General features: G+C 39.8%; 1 protein-coding gene and 1 long non-coding RNA gene across 2 annotated transcripts in view; one reads left to right on the top strand and one right to left on the bottom strand.

Moving 5' to 3' along the window:
• Positions 1–14,233, top strand: part of carmil2 (capping protein regulator and myosin 1 linker 2) — a 65,153-nt gene that overhangs the window by 23,704 nt on the left and 27,216 nt on the right. The window contains exons 24-31 of the mRNA XM_087843372.1: positions 47–133; positions 369–497; positions 741–857; positions 2,113–2,288; positions 2,500–2,587; positions 3,369–3,458; positions 3,560–3,626; positions 7,599–8,134. Of these exons, the coding sequence (XP_087699498.1) occupies positions 47–133; positions 369–497; positions 741–857; positions 2,113–2,288; positions 2,500–2,587; positions 3,369–3,458; positions 3,560–3,626; positions 7,599–8,134 (1,290 nt within the window). The remainder of the gene's footprint in view (positions 1–46; positions 134–368; positions 498–740; positions 858–2,112; positions 2,289–2,499; positions 2,588–3,368; positions 3,459–3,559; positions 3,627–7,598; positions 8,135–14,233) is intronic.
• Positions 12,859–13,523, bottom strand: LOC102794945 (uncharacterized). Its single transcript, XR_436604.2, has 3 exons — positions 13,303–13,523; positions 13,024–13,231; positions 12,859–12,941 (listed from the first exon to the last, which is right to left on the bottom strand). It is a non-coding gene; the product is annotated as an uncharacterized LOC102794945 (long non-coding RNA).

Raw genomic sequence — 14,233 nt, forward strand, 5'->3', positions numbered from 1 at the left:
TTTCCGGACGTCAGCTGTGTGTCTTTGTTTGTGTGTGTGTGTTCAGATTCAGCAGCATTTAGACAGAAACAACCAGAGACAGTCTGACAGCATAGAACTTCGACAAGTCTTTAGAACTCAACAGTCTGAAAAGGTAAACCAGTAAAAATACAAGATATTAATTTATGTAACTACAACATAATTTATTCAACTAGTAAATTTATATAACTAGTAATAGTTGCTGCTCAACCACAAATGATTTTCCTTACAAATGTGGCTTGTTTTAAGGGGAATTAAACAGGCTTCACAGCTTAATTACCAAGAAACATTGTTACAACAAAGAAATAATTGACCAAATGAAAACATGTGTATGTTGTCCACCGTTTTAGCTCATCCATGGAATGTGTCGCCAGTTAGAGAGCAGCCTTCAACGTTTAAGCCACTGTTGCATTCAAGAGGACCAAGCTGATGTCCTCAAAGCACACGAGGTGCTGCAACATGCCAGGGACTCTTTAAAGGTACATGCTTCAAAGTTAATTTTGGATATTTAAGCATATTTAAGTATGTTTTGATTGTTTTCCTGCTACCTTTGCAAATACAGGGGGACAGAATATAAGATACAAAAAAACTCTTTTAAATGAAGTAAATGCTTTTTGAATGAAGTCAAGCATTAGCCTGTAACAATATCCTCACTAAAGTGACCAGGGATTGTAAATGATGCTGTATGCCACCTAATATTTCTTTTGGTATTATTTGTGTAGCTGCTGCCGTCGCTATATGAGGTAGGCAGGAAGTGCGCCTCCGATGGAGACTTTGTGAACAGCATTCTTACTGACACGGCTACTGCACTGACCAATGAGTTCACTAGGAGCATACAGGTAAACGTTGAGAAAGCACTCACTGTGTGCACACGCATACACACACACGTTCAAGAAATATGAGGATCCATGTCCAACTTCAACTTCAGCAACAACAACAAGCACACACAGGTAGCCCAAATCAAGCATGAATAAATTCTTGAAAAAAGGCTTCGCTTGCAAATAACTTGGGGCTTCTTCATCTACAGAACACAGTGTAGTTCAAAGGGGCAAAATAGAGTAGAGCCATGTAGTCTGAGCAATCAAAAATTGAATTTATTTTGGAATGGACGCTGTTTTTTCAGCTAGCTACATAATTTGTCTACTAAAGTTTTAAAAATAAGCAAAAAAAATTGCTGTTTTAACCCTTTTCTTAAAGTTGTCTATATTATTTCCAATTAAGTTCAGGGTGTTAATGACGTTTGAAAATTCTGTCTTTAATTTTAAAAAAAACTCATACATGTATTTCTGTGTATATATTTTAAAAATAAAAATAAAATAAAATAAAATAAATTAGACAAAAAAGTGTGCAAAAAGCGATCAGAAATGAAAATTCTGTAACATAATACCATGTTTGAACTATTACTGTAAGTTCTTAAGGCTATTTGGGAGTTTAGTCTGAAGCCATTTGAAGCAGTAACATTTGAAGCAATTTTTCATCACACCTCACATTTCTCTCAGATGATGGTGGTTAATTGACTTTGCGAGATTTGCAATGACCCCACTTGTCACAACATGCAACCTTGTTAGTGTGAACATCATCAACAACAGGAGCTCTCTTGGGTGACGGTGGTGAAGATGTGATGCGCAGTGATGGGTCCCCCTTTGTGAATTCAAAGGATCAGGCTAACGTCTGCCTGGAAGCTCTTTTGTTTCAGTGGCTTTTGGACACCGAGTAGTTTACAGTCAGGGTGTTAAATGCATTGACAACACCAAGCGTTACAGTTTTGAGTTTTATGCCGGATGTGACATGTATGTGACAACGATATTTGACAAATGTCATCTATATCAAACTGTTTCAGAAACGTTGCCAGACTAGGTTATATGTGACATGTTATTTAACGATTAGAATTGTTGAATGGGTTTAAATTTACCTTTGGTAAGAGAGAGCTGGGGTTTTAAAATTAGTTAGCTGCCCAGGTGTGCTGCCATTTTGGAAATGATGTGATGGGTGCTTGCCAGGTCAAGCTTGGTCTTGAGGGAAGATTGTTTAATGCTGTTTTGTCTTCAGATGCCCAGTCTTGTCCTTACTGAAGTCCTAGTCTCTGTGTTCCAGGAGCTGTCTCAAGGCCTGATGAGACACGCTGATGCTTTGTACCCACGGGTGGTCCAGCGGTCTAGTGTGTGTGAGTGTCTTTCAGAGTGTGTCTCCAAAAGACGCACACAGACACACATATTCATAAGAAGCACTCTGGTGGAGAGCACAGGGCACATCATCAACAACAGACTGCAGTAAGGACATTTCCACAGAGCAGTGGTTGATATTTAGTTAATGTTAGATGTTAGACAGAACAAATAACATAAACTGTAAAAGACACAATCTGGTTAGGTAGAGTTTACCCTGCAGACATTTTTGACTGTAAATCTCTGGCACAGTCATTGCATCTCTTATACCATGTCCTCATAAATGAAGTTCCTTATTTCCTCTGTTGTGTTATTAAAGTGAACTGAAGAAAACACTGACTGTCACTCTGGCTGAAAGCATTGTGCAGCAGGTGCTACAGGATCTAAAAGTGGCACAGGACAAAATAGTAAGTGTGTGTGTGTGTGTGTGTGTGTGTGTGTGTGTGTGTGTGTGTGTGTGTGTGTGTGTGTGTGTGTGTGTGTGTGTGTGAATACTACACACTCCCAATCAGCCAAACCATTGAAACCAGGTAAAATAATGAAGGTCATCTTGTTACAGTACATGTTCTGCTGGGAAACCTAGAGTACCTTTATTCATAAAGATGTTGCTTTAACACAGTGGTTCCCAAACTTTTTTTACTAGGCCCCCCTTTGTTTTACAAGAAAATCTTTGCGGACAGTACCTTGGCACCGCCGTCGTGCAGGTGAAGCCAAAGGCAAGATATGCGTCATCATATTTTCTAGTCTTTGGCTTGGAAGGAAGTTGGTTTGGAAGCATATTTGGCGATGCTTCATCTCCTGCTATGCGTTTGTGTTGGAGCCCCATCAAAAACCTGTCCATCATGCTAGCAGTGTCCAAGCATTATTTTTTTAATATCCATACTGCGCCCCCCTCTGAGCTCTATAAGCCTCGACATCCACGGACCCCACTCTGTGATTTTACTTGTCCTACCACTTCATTGGCTCTGAGAGTTTAGAAGTCTATTCTGGAAGTATGGTGACATTTCACACAATGCATCTAATTCAGTGCTTAATCCTAATAGCAGTGTATATGACATAAGTAATAGCAATATAATTAATTTTATCTTCAATAGAATGAGAAAACCTTCTTAAGCATTGTACTGCACTGTATGCAAATATCTTTGGTATATGCAATCATGGGGACAATTGTTTTCTTGTATTATTCAGGATTGTCTTATAAAAGAAAATACATGCAATACCCAGAGACTCAACATCCCAGAACTCAAAGTGGTTGAGAGTGACTTCCCAACTGATGATGTTAGTAACACACACCTATCTATCCATCCACTCTTTTTTTTAATCTAATTGTTTAATTTTCCGATTTTTTCTAATATTTTATTCTATTCTCTCCATCACAGTACAGTCCAGCAATTTGGAGAAATAGTTTTTACTCTAAGAGCCTGAGACCCGCCTGTTCAATTAAAAGTAAGTAAAAACTATTGCGTAATCCAGTCTCTGAATCTGGATTCTGCTCACTTCAACTCAATTCAAGTGTACATGTGGAGGTACTGCAAGAACCATCAAAAGAATCCAAATCTAATTTAGGGTCATTTGTACTCACCTGTTTTAACTTCTATATGTGTCCAGTCACTCACTGCTGTTTCCCAACAGGTAGAGCAAAAACAGTTATTCTAACCACAATTCAAAATAAAATACATTTTTTACAGTGTAAAAAATCATATTAAATGTAGATAAAAAAAAAAAAAAAATTAGTGTCTTTACATGATCTGGTTTTGCTCAAATCATAGTCTACTTTCTGTAATCTCATGCAGTCTTCTTATATTCTGTTTCAGTATAATCAGAATGTCTACTATCAATTATTATCATATATAGAGAGCACTGTGCAAAAGTCCTGACTACCCACTCATTTTATAACATTTCATTAGAAAAAAGGGATATAGGTGCAGTGATTTATTGAAGCCTACATGGAAATACAATTTATGGGGGGAAAAAAAGACAACAAGCTTGAAAGTCAGTTACTGGTATGATAGTTACCAGTATGAATTACTGGTATCACCTTTATTCTTCAACCCAGCCTGAACTCTGCAGCAGCTTTCTTGTAATTTCTTAAGTAGTCTTCAGGAATAGTTCTCTAAGCACCTTGAAGGACATTACAAAGCTCTTCACTGGATGGTGGCTTCCTTTTGTTCCATTCTCTATCAAGATGAACACACATTGCTTCAATAACGCTGAGGTCGGGGCTCTGGGGAGGCCCATCCATGACTGATGCTGTTCCACTGTGGCCTTTTTCTAAGTATGGGTTTATTGCAGTGACAGTGTGTTTGGAATCATTGTTTTGCAGAAGTCGCATCCCAATCTGATGCTTTACAGATAGTATTATCTACTTTTCAAGATTCCCAACACCAGAGTTTGAGGCTCAAACGTAGCCCTAAACCCTGACCTCCTCCAAACATGCTGATGACTATTTGAAATAAAACTTTCCATTTGGATTCATCACTCCATAAGACCTGTTGCCACTGATTTTCATTGCAGTTCTTCCTTCCTCTGAAAATGGTTAGGTACAAAGACTGGACTGAAATTGAGTGAAAAAAACACAGCCAATGTCCAAACTTTCAGAAAGCCTGGACGACCTGTGTTCAAACCACAAGCAAAATATAAAAACATTAGCAGAGTACTATATATACAGTGCCTGCTGATAAGCTCCCCAATGTGTGTAGCTTTGCTCTCAGGTCCTCCCAGTTTTCTTTATTTAGGTTCAAACCCCCTGCAGCTTCCTGCTGAAAAACTAATCAAAGGGAGAAAATCCTTAAGGCCTAGGGCACTTCCCGAACTGCAAACAACAGAGGGTCTAAACAGCGATCCCAATTGCATCCGTTCTGGTGAATGGACTTACAAATCAGAGACTCTAACATTTTATTCAGCGCTACACCAACCTGCCAGTCTGAGGGTGGTAGACGCTGTTCCGAACAGATTTAATGGGCAGTACTTCAGACTGACCATTAATGGTAACGGGCACTTTCAGGAAGGCTGGCTGGTTCAGGATGCCCCGTGGTTTGCCCAGAGTCAGTGTCAGACAACTTTGCATTACCACTAAGCCCAGCACAGACATCGCAATTCTTTACTGGTTATGAATGCACCCCTGCACACTTCCCCTTCAATCTGTTCCCAAAATTAAGAGGTGCGTCCACAGCCTTCAGTCTATGTTTTGCCCCTGTATTTAATTTCCACAGGCACTATAGGATATTTATGAGTGTCCCCAATTAAACACCTAATCTTCACACACTCCGATTACTGCAATGCCCCCGGGTGAACCAGGGTTTAGTGGACCAGAGTACACCATATCTGGGCATATACTGACACACTGTACGTCTCTCCTGGTCTAAGGAAGGGCCTGGTAACATGGAACGCTTTTTGCACCACCATCAGTGGGCACTCTCAGTGTCCCGGCCACCGACACCTCCAGCACCCCCTGGAGGTGCATCTAATTTATGTGATGACTACTTCCAAGCACTTTGCAACCTGTTCTCTATTGTGTGCCTTTTCACTTGTTTCTTATTTATTCCTGCTGTTTTACTATTTATATCTAATTCCTGCACAACTGGTCTGGAGCATCCACACTTTCATTGTACATGTACAATGACAATAAAGGGCTATTCTATTCTATTCTATTCTATTCTATTCTGATGGTATCACGGCCATATTCTGTATAAGGGTAATCTGGTGACAAACTGCCCAGTATTACATCTGAGCTCATGTACATGTACCCTTCCATCATATCATGCTGTATTCGTCATATATCCTGTGCCATGCTGAACTATTCTGGCAGACATGCAGCACTGTTTGGTTAATTGGAGCATAGCCTGTTTACTTTCACACCAGTGACTCTTACCACAGGAGAGATCAGATGGAGAGAAGATGGAGGAGAGGACGATTTGCATTCTTGAATTTATTTATCTATGCAGCAGGGACAACACATATTAAAATTGCTGTGTTTAAATAAAACACGACTGATACCATAGAATATTAATAACCACTAATTTGCAGACCTTGTCCCTGGTTAGATTTTTAAGACACAACATAACGATACAAATACAGAAACCAGTAGAGTAGCCAACACAAAAATTATAGAACAACATCAACCAATGCAGATGCAAACTTCAAAGAACAACAATTAAGAAGGACAGTAGACTCATTTCAGTGGTCACAGATTTCCCTTTGTTTAAGTCATAATTTTGCCTTTGGATTAAAAACTATAAAATCAGTCAATGTTTTCATTTCTGGTGGTAGAATGCTTCAAATCTGTGGACCTTTCACTGTAAAAGAGGCCCAACCAAATCTTTTCTTTACATTTAGGTGTTTTATAATTACCATTATCAGTTACTCTTGTTGGAAACTAAATGATGAGGGAAGAAAGTAGAAAACAGTGGGGTGAGTTAGGATATTTCAGCTCACAATGACACAATCCATTGTCCTGTAGCTTGATAGTTTTGAAAGTAATAAAATCTGACACACACAAAGATAAGAGAACATCCAGACTGTCTGTGTGATTTTGTGAATGTCTCACATGCGTAAGAAAGAATTAAAAGATTTTATGAATAAATTATTTGTTTTCGTTCTTAGCAAGAGCTATGAACTCCATGTATACAATAGGGTTAAAGCTGTATTAAGGTGTGGGACTTTTACTGTAATATACAGTTAGTGACCTACCAGCCAATCACATAACAGTATTCCTTGTTGCTGTATTAATTTTTTCCCCACCTTACTGTATGTCAGTATGTTAGAAGCACTCGCCTGTCAATATAGTCCATCATAGGATAATCATCAACCGTATTTCTTACCTGTTGGCTGGTGCCAGAATCATCCCGTGGAGGAGCGGTGGCCATCTTCAACCAAAATGCTCGTTTTTAATTTTTAAGAAACACGTCCTGTCAATCATTAGTCTCCGCCCCCCCCCCCCCCCCCCCCATACACGCACCCAACACAAAATCAGGGTAAAAAGTTAAAAAAAAAAAAAAAAAAAAAAGACCTGCAAATGAAAAAAGGATTTGAAAACTGAAACTGAAAAAAATTTATTTGAAGCAGGCAAAAAATTAAAGCTGCAGGAAAAAAAAATGCATGAAAGCAACCGATTCAAAATAAAATAATTCAATTTTTTAAAACTTTTTTCCCCATTTTTTTAAGTAGCAAAAGTTATAATTTCAGTTTCAAATCACTTTTTCGACTGAATAAAACTTTTGAGTGTTTTTTGGTTTTTTTGTTTTTTTTTCTCAATGCTTTCCATGAAGAGTGCTGCTTAGATATTCCCATGCACACACAGTACATTCCAGCAAATGCTTGTTTATCCCGTGGACTGGGGACCCAGTCTTTTTAGCCTTTTCTCTTTCATCATCTCATTTTGAATGTCGTTTTTCATCACTTGCTTTATTTCATTCTCAGGTCTCCTGGATGCAGACTGGGAGCAGCAGATCAGGGACAGAGGAGCAGAGAGAGAGTGGGGAGGAGGTGCTGGAGAGAAAGACGGAGGAGGAAGGTGTGGCCTGCCTTGGTTACCAACAGCAACATCACTGTCACTCACAGCCTCAAGCCCCACCCTTTCCCCTTCTACTTCCCCGTCCCCCTCCCCCCCAGGACAGAGGGGGAGTAGGCGGAGGGAGGGGGAGGTGGTAGCAGCGGATGCTGCAGAAGCAGTATCAGGAGCGAGAGGAGCATCGTTCATTCCTCTTCCCAGTCTCCCCCTCTTTTACTCCTCCGCTCAAGCTCCAACGGAGGAGGCAGCTGGCTGCGGAGGCTTACACAGGCGAGAGGCTCCCTTCCCTGGCTGCTGCCTCAGCCCGGGCCCCTTCCCCAGATCTGGATACACTGTTTCTCCCATGGAGCCTCTACCCACCCAGGGACAGACTCTAAGGCACTACACTGCCTCCCGACCAAGGCCACGACGCACACATACGCAGCCCCCTTCCTCCAGGCCTCAGGTAAGAACACACATGCCAAAGACAGCGCAGACAAACACGCACACACATACTGTGAGGATGCATACAGAGTCATACATATAGAAGAATTTCAATGCAGAACTGACCCTTTTTTATTTACACATAGGCTGCGTACAGTGCATGGGCTCTATGAGGGCCTAGAATGTATGGTCATAAATTACAGCCACAGTAGAAAATAACCGTAACAGGATGCAGGAGCAGAAAGGTGAGAATTAGCAGGAAAGAAGGAGGATAGAGAGAAGGAGGGGGAATCTGTCTATCTATGTAGCTAGCTATCTGTCTGTCTGTCTGGCTGTCTAGCGCTTATGCTTGTAATTTCTGTCCTGGTGTAGTAATAATGGTAGCCATCTTTATCTTTGCATTCTCTCCCCCCACGTAGTTGTGCACAGTGTGTGTGGGAGAACAGGCACATAGGTTTTGGGAGTGGTGTTCCCTGGGTTGTTCCCAATGCTCTCTCTCTCTCTCTCTCTCTCTCTCTGTCACTCGCTGTGTGTGTGTGTGGGTGTGTGTGTGTGTGTGTGTGTGTGTGTGTGTGTGTGTGTGTGTTTTGGGAATGCTTTCACCAAGTCAATTATTCATGTTTTCACATTAGTGGGGGTCTCTTTCTCTGTTACTAAGTGCAAAGAAAAGGGGGATTCTCTTCATCTGGTGTGACCTTATTTGTATGAATTGTGTCTTCTTTTGTTCTTTTTTTTTTTACTTTATACGAAGCTGCACATGGGCTGTTTTGTAGATATTATTGAAAAATGGTGGGTTTTTTGTTTTGTTTTTTTACAATATTATTGGTTTTGTAAAGCCATTTTAACTCTGCATTGCAGCTCTAAACAATGTTAGAGATTATTTCAAGGAGAAAAAAATGCAACTGGTCCAACACGTGTGGATTGGAAATCTCCAGCAATTTAGGCTACGTCCACAGGTACACGGGTATTTTTGAAAAAGGAGATTTTGGATCATGTGGATGCCATGTTTGCCAGTTATTTTGGTAGCTTGGACTCTTGATGAGTCAGTGATTTATAGTAGTTAGTCATTTGCAGAAAAATGATATAGCAAACATCACAAATACACTGGATCTGTTTTTAATCACTCGAATGTCTTCTAGTTTTTCAAAATGGGATTGCTCTTGTATTATCTTAAGAATAAACAACAGAATTGCATTTTTTGCATTTTCAATAATTAATCTGTTATTTATTTAGTACCAATTCACATCACAGAAAATTTAACATAGTACGGTCAAGACAACAGCATTAAACAGAGAAATCCAATGATGCTCTGTGAGGAAGCAGGTGGCAACTCGAGAGAGGGCAGCTACAGAGAGGATGAAGCACAAACTACAGTGTACACATGCATGAGGTAGGGGAGAGATGTGTAGTGCATCTTGGGAGAGCTTTAGGTCTAACTGAGGGGTTACTGGAGGTATCCCTGTTTTTTATCAAAAATTTACAAACCGAGGTTGTCTGTCTCCCAAACCAAACGGAGGCTTTGGGAAACAAACAGGAAGGAAAGGAAAGGAAAGGAAGGAGGAAATCTGAAGGCCCTATCTCCTTTTCTACTTTTGCAAAGCTAGAAACAACAAGCAAGGCTGCACTCTGAGAGCAAAGTGCTCTATTGTGATAATGTGGTACTATGAGCTCTTTAATGTATGATGGAGCTTGGTCATTAAGAGCTTAGTATGTGAGGAGAAGGATTTTGAATTCTTATTTTTACAGGAAGTTAATGTAGACTGTGACATGTTCTGTTAGTACTCTCACTGCAGCATTTTGGATGGTCTCTGTTCAGAGACGTATAGCGCATCCTAGTTATAAAAATGAAATAATTTAGCCTAAAAACACAAAGTATTTTTAGCATCATTCTGTGACAGAATACTTCTTATTTTGACAATATTGCTGTTGACAGATAGTAGTCCTGGAGGCCGTCCTTTATGTCCGAGTAAGTGAAAACCCCCCCAAAACTGTATACTTCCCCAGGCTAGATGCCCAGGTGATGCCATATAAAATAAAATATATTCTCATTGTGGCCCCGTTTGGGCCATTTTTTTTGTTTTTGTCTTAATTCACACATCAAAAATTAAAGGTCACCAAAATGTTGTGATCAGATAGCTCAAAATGGCGTTAAAGCTGAAAGTTTTTAAACTTTTCCCTCCAACCAGGCTGAACCGATTTAATCTGGCACTGTAAAAACAAAACTACAGTAATGCTACAAAGTAAGCCTTGATTTTTCGTTTCAATCCAGTCACAATGAGAACAGTTAGGGCAGCAAGTGTGTCAAAAACATTATGTCCAGATCTGAGAATTTTTTTGTTTTGTTGTTGTTCACTGTCCATATAACTCTCCCCATTTCTTTTGTTTATTAGTCAGGTTTTTAAAGTAATTTTTTAATAGTAACATAATTAATCACTAATTTGCCTTCACTCTCCAAAGTAACTTTTACTGACATTGTACTTAAACTGTTTTGTCAGTTGTTTGTTTTGTGTTAGTAGAAGATCTGGTTTTTCCCAGATCTTTTACACCTGGATAATGAATCCTGTTGTCTGTATGTTTAGTAATTTATTTCTAATTCTTTAATTTGCACACATTAACACAATAATAAAAGATAAATCAGTTAGCTAGTATTTATTTTGAAAACGTAGCACATGCTATTTAACTAATTCATTCAGATGAATTTCAACTGATTCCAGTGAATTGCCTGAAATTTACAGTCTGAGATTAAATAGAAAAAGACTTTTTGAATAACAAAAAGAGTCTTCTTCCAGCTATATGAAGTAAAAAGCTCTCCTGCTATGCAGTGTACCATATGCCAGTTTGCTAAGAGGTGGCAAAAATGTAGGCTAGTATAACTAACATCTGAAAAGTTAGCAAAAATAAAAAACATAAAAATCTATCTTTCTATCTATATATATGCGTGTGTTTGTGTGTATGAAGCCGCATACCTGACGATGTTTCAAGATTACCTGAAACATCCTGGTCCAGTCAAGCCTAAAGGTTATAGTTATATCTTACAACTATAACCTTTACCAAACGTTTTAAGCCTAATCTTTAAAGTAGAGAGCATGTCTTTGTCTTGATTCCCAACCAGGAGCTGGTTCAACAGAATAGGTTCTGATAGCTCTGCCTCCCATTCTTGTTCTGGAAAGTGTAGGAACCACAAGCCTGTATTCTCAGTGTTAGGAGAAGACTTTTGAGTTCCTTCTCCTCACATACCTGCAATATGTTTGTGGACCATAACAACTATAACAGGTGGACCTAACGTCTGAAAAGCAAAGACAAAAAGTGGAAGTGCCCAAAACCTGTGGGAAAATGGTAATTGACTCCCTTATGTTGTAACCACAGTGAACACTTTCTTGATAAGCTTGATGCTCCATTCATTATGACCCAAAACTAGCAGTTAAGTGCATTTTGTAAGTTATTCTATTCTAAGTCAGTCAAAATATGTTGTCTTTCAAGATGGGCTCTTTACAATCTCTATCTGTCTCTTTGGAATTGATTTTACCCAGTGACTGTCAGCAAGCTTGAGAAGCCATTTGTCAATCAATTAGGGAACAAGCATTTTTCCCTAGTGACCGCAGGTTGCCAGGGAGTCACCAACCAGTCTCTAGGCCTGTGGAACTGAGGCCTAAGGTTTTGTATTTGAGGGGCCTCTCTGCTGTTGATGCTAATATCATTCCCAGAATGCAACGCTGTCCACAGTATATTATGGTATTTTATAGAAAAGAGTAAATATTGCCCAGTACACACTGTTTACTGTAATATCAGTATAATTTTAATGGGAAACGATGTGCTGCTATTCGGTTTGACTGTTTTCTTACAGGAATTTGTTTTTTGTATTCTGTCAGACAGCTTTTGTAGCTCATCTTGAGCCTGTGGGGATAGGCTTGGCTATTTACAGATACAGGACATGCATTTGATATTATATTGTCTTTCTTGCCTTTGACAAATTTTATATTTGTGGCAGCACGTATAGTAAAGTATTTTTATTTTAGGATTATGATTTTGATACACCATCTGCCTCAGAATAATGAACTGATGCCGTTAGTAAAAGAAAAGGTATTTTTGTTGCATAACAAAATCTCTTTGTGCAGCTAGAAGCATCTGTCTTACACAGGTTCTCAATATCATCATGCTCAAGTGATTCAGCATAAAACACTTATTAAACCATGAAGAAGTGACACAGTTCCAAAGTCTATTCAGGAGCCAAAATGAGGTCCTGTGTACTATAACCATTATTGACAGCATTATTGCTGCTTACACCCTAGATCCCCATCATCCATGATGGCCCTAAAGTCAGTCCTTGAAGGCAAATATCTGGGGGTTAAAACCAGGTCCTACCAGTTTTTACTACCAATGTCCTACTAGTTTGTTTGTCTTGGAGACAAATTGCATCAATGCAAGTACTGTCTCCATAACAATGGGAGTTATTAAGTTATTTTTATGAAGATAATTGTTAAGTAAGAATGATAACAGATGGCTAGGACACAAGGCATAGAAGGATCTGGCACATGGAAGACCTCCCACTGTATGTATATTGGTAGCAGAGAGGTAGAAGCATGTCAGTTGATCCAGAAATGTCACAACACGGCTGTAGGCCGATAGCAAAACTGGACTCAAATGCAGAGAACCACAGCAGAGATGGCAAGAATTGTTTACAGTGTTTATTGAAAAAGCAGAGACTAGTACGTGGCAAAGTGAGACGTGGATTAGACAGGAGCATGGCGTGGGTGGCGTAGTAGTGTGGCCGTGGGTCAATAAGGGAAAACTGGGAATTTACAGGATCAACTGAAGCAAAGCGGGCACGTCTGAGAAAAAAGGGGAAGTGTGCTAGGATGATGGTGGAGTGAAGGATGCTTGGAGAAGGTGAATATTACTGGTATAGCTTACTTGTAGCCAGGGTGGAGTTTGGCTTTAAGGAAAAGGCGGCGAGAATCCAGGTGAGTAATGGTAAAGGCTGACCTGAGTTCCACTGCATTTGAGATGGTGAGAGATGGCTGGAGGGCAGGCATGTGAAGTTCAGAGAACGTTCCGGAATGGAGAGGTTTTCCAAGAAGAACTGGAGCTGAAGGAAACTGGCATGGAAGGTCCAGGTGAACTGTGGCACAGGAAAACAAGGTAAACAAAAAACAAGAGACAAGAGCATGGAACTTGGAGCAGATTACCAACTTGAGGTAGTTGACGAAGTGGCGGTGAAGGAGAGTCTGTGTGGAGCTTAAATCCTCAACCTGAGGACCAGCTCCAGGTGTGCGGGACTACAGGAGAGATGATGGCTCCATCCAGGGGTGGAGACCAAGGAAACTCAGAAGCCTCATGGAATTTTCCAGCCATTCCCCCAGATCATGACAAGGAAGGTGGCAAAGTGATTTAGGACAAGAGTGGTACCTTTGGAAAATCTGTATTATCATATTATTATTGTCAGATGCATATTATCCACTGAAATGCACCTATCAAATAAAGCAAGGAGGGAATTTGGAGGTAAAAAAGAGCCCACTCAAGAGGTTTGGAATAAACTGTGTATAAACGAGAGAGAGAGAGAGAGAGAGAGAGAGAGAGAGAGAGAGAGAGCTTTTGTGGCAGTGTACCATGAGAGTACCATGCTAGCAGGGAGTACAATGAGACAGGTGGCTTAAAAGAAGTGGCAACAAATGAAAGAAAGGATCATTATTTTTCTCCGGCTGATAAGAAAAAATGGATAGAGATAAATGATACTTTTGTCCAGGAAAACCTTCCTTTGTAATGGCTTTGGTACGCTTATATATTATTCCAGGCATAATTGTAGGCTCACAATTTCGATTTAGTTTGTAGTTTGGGCATCGTTTGGTGAATACAGCTAACACGTTGACAGCTCAGCCTTTTTTCTACTTGACCTTAAGCATTTTTGAAATTCAGTCCATAAAAGGTTTTCCTTTTAATAATGTGTCCATTGTTGAGTGCGGGTGAGAGTTGCTGTGTGAATGTATGTGAGAATAGGTTAATGGGATGTAGTTGGAAACGCACTTTGAGTGCTCAGTAAGATTAGAAGCATGAAATATAAGTACAAGTCTGTTTATTTATGCACAGACTTCTCCATAATCTACATTTCCACACATAATTATCA

The sequence above is a fragment of the Neolamprologus brichardi genome, chromosome 7 (assembly GCF_056152115.1).
Source record: "Neolamprologus brichardi isolate AB-2024 chromosome 7, ASM5615211v1, whole genome shotgun sequence".
NCBI classification, from domain to species: domain Eukaryota; kingdom Metazoa; phylum Chordata; class Actinopteri; order Cichliformes; family Cichlidae; genus Neolamprologus; species Neolamprologus brichardi.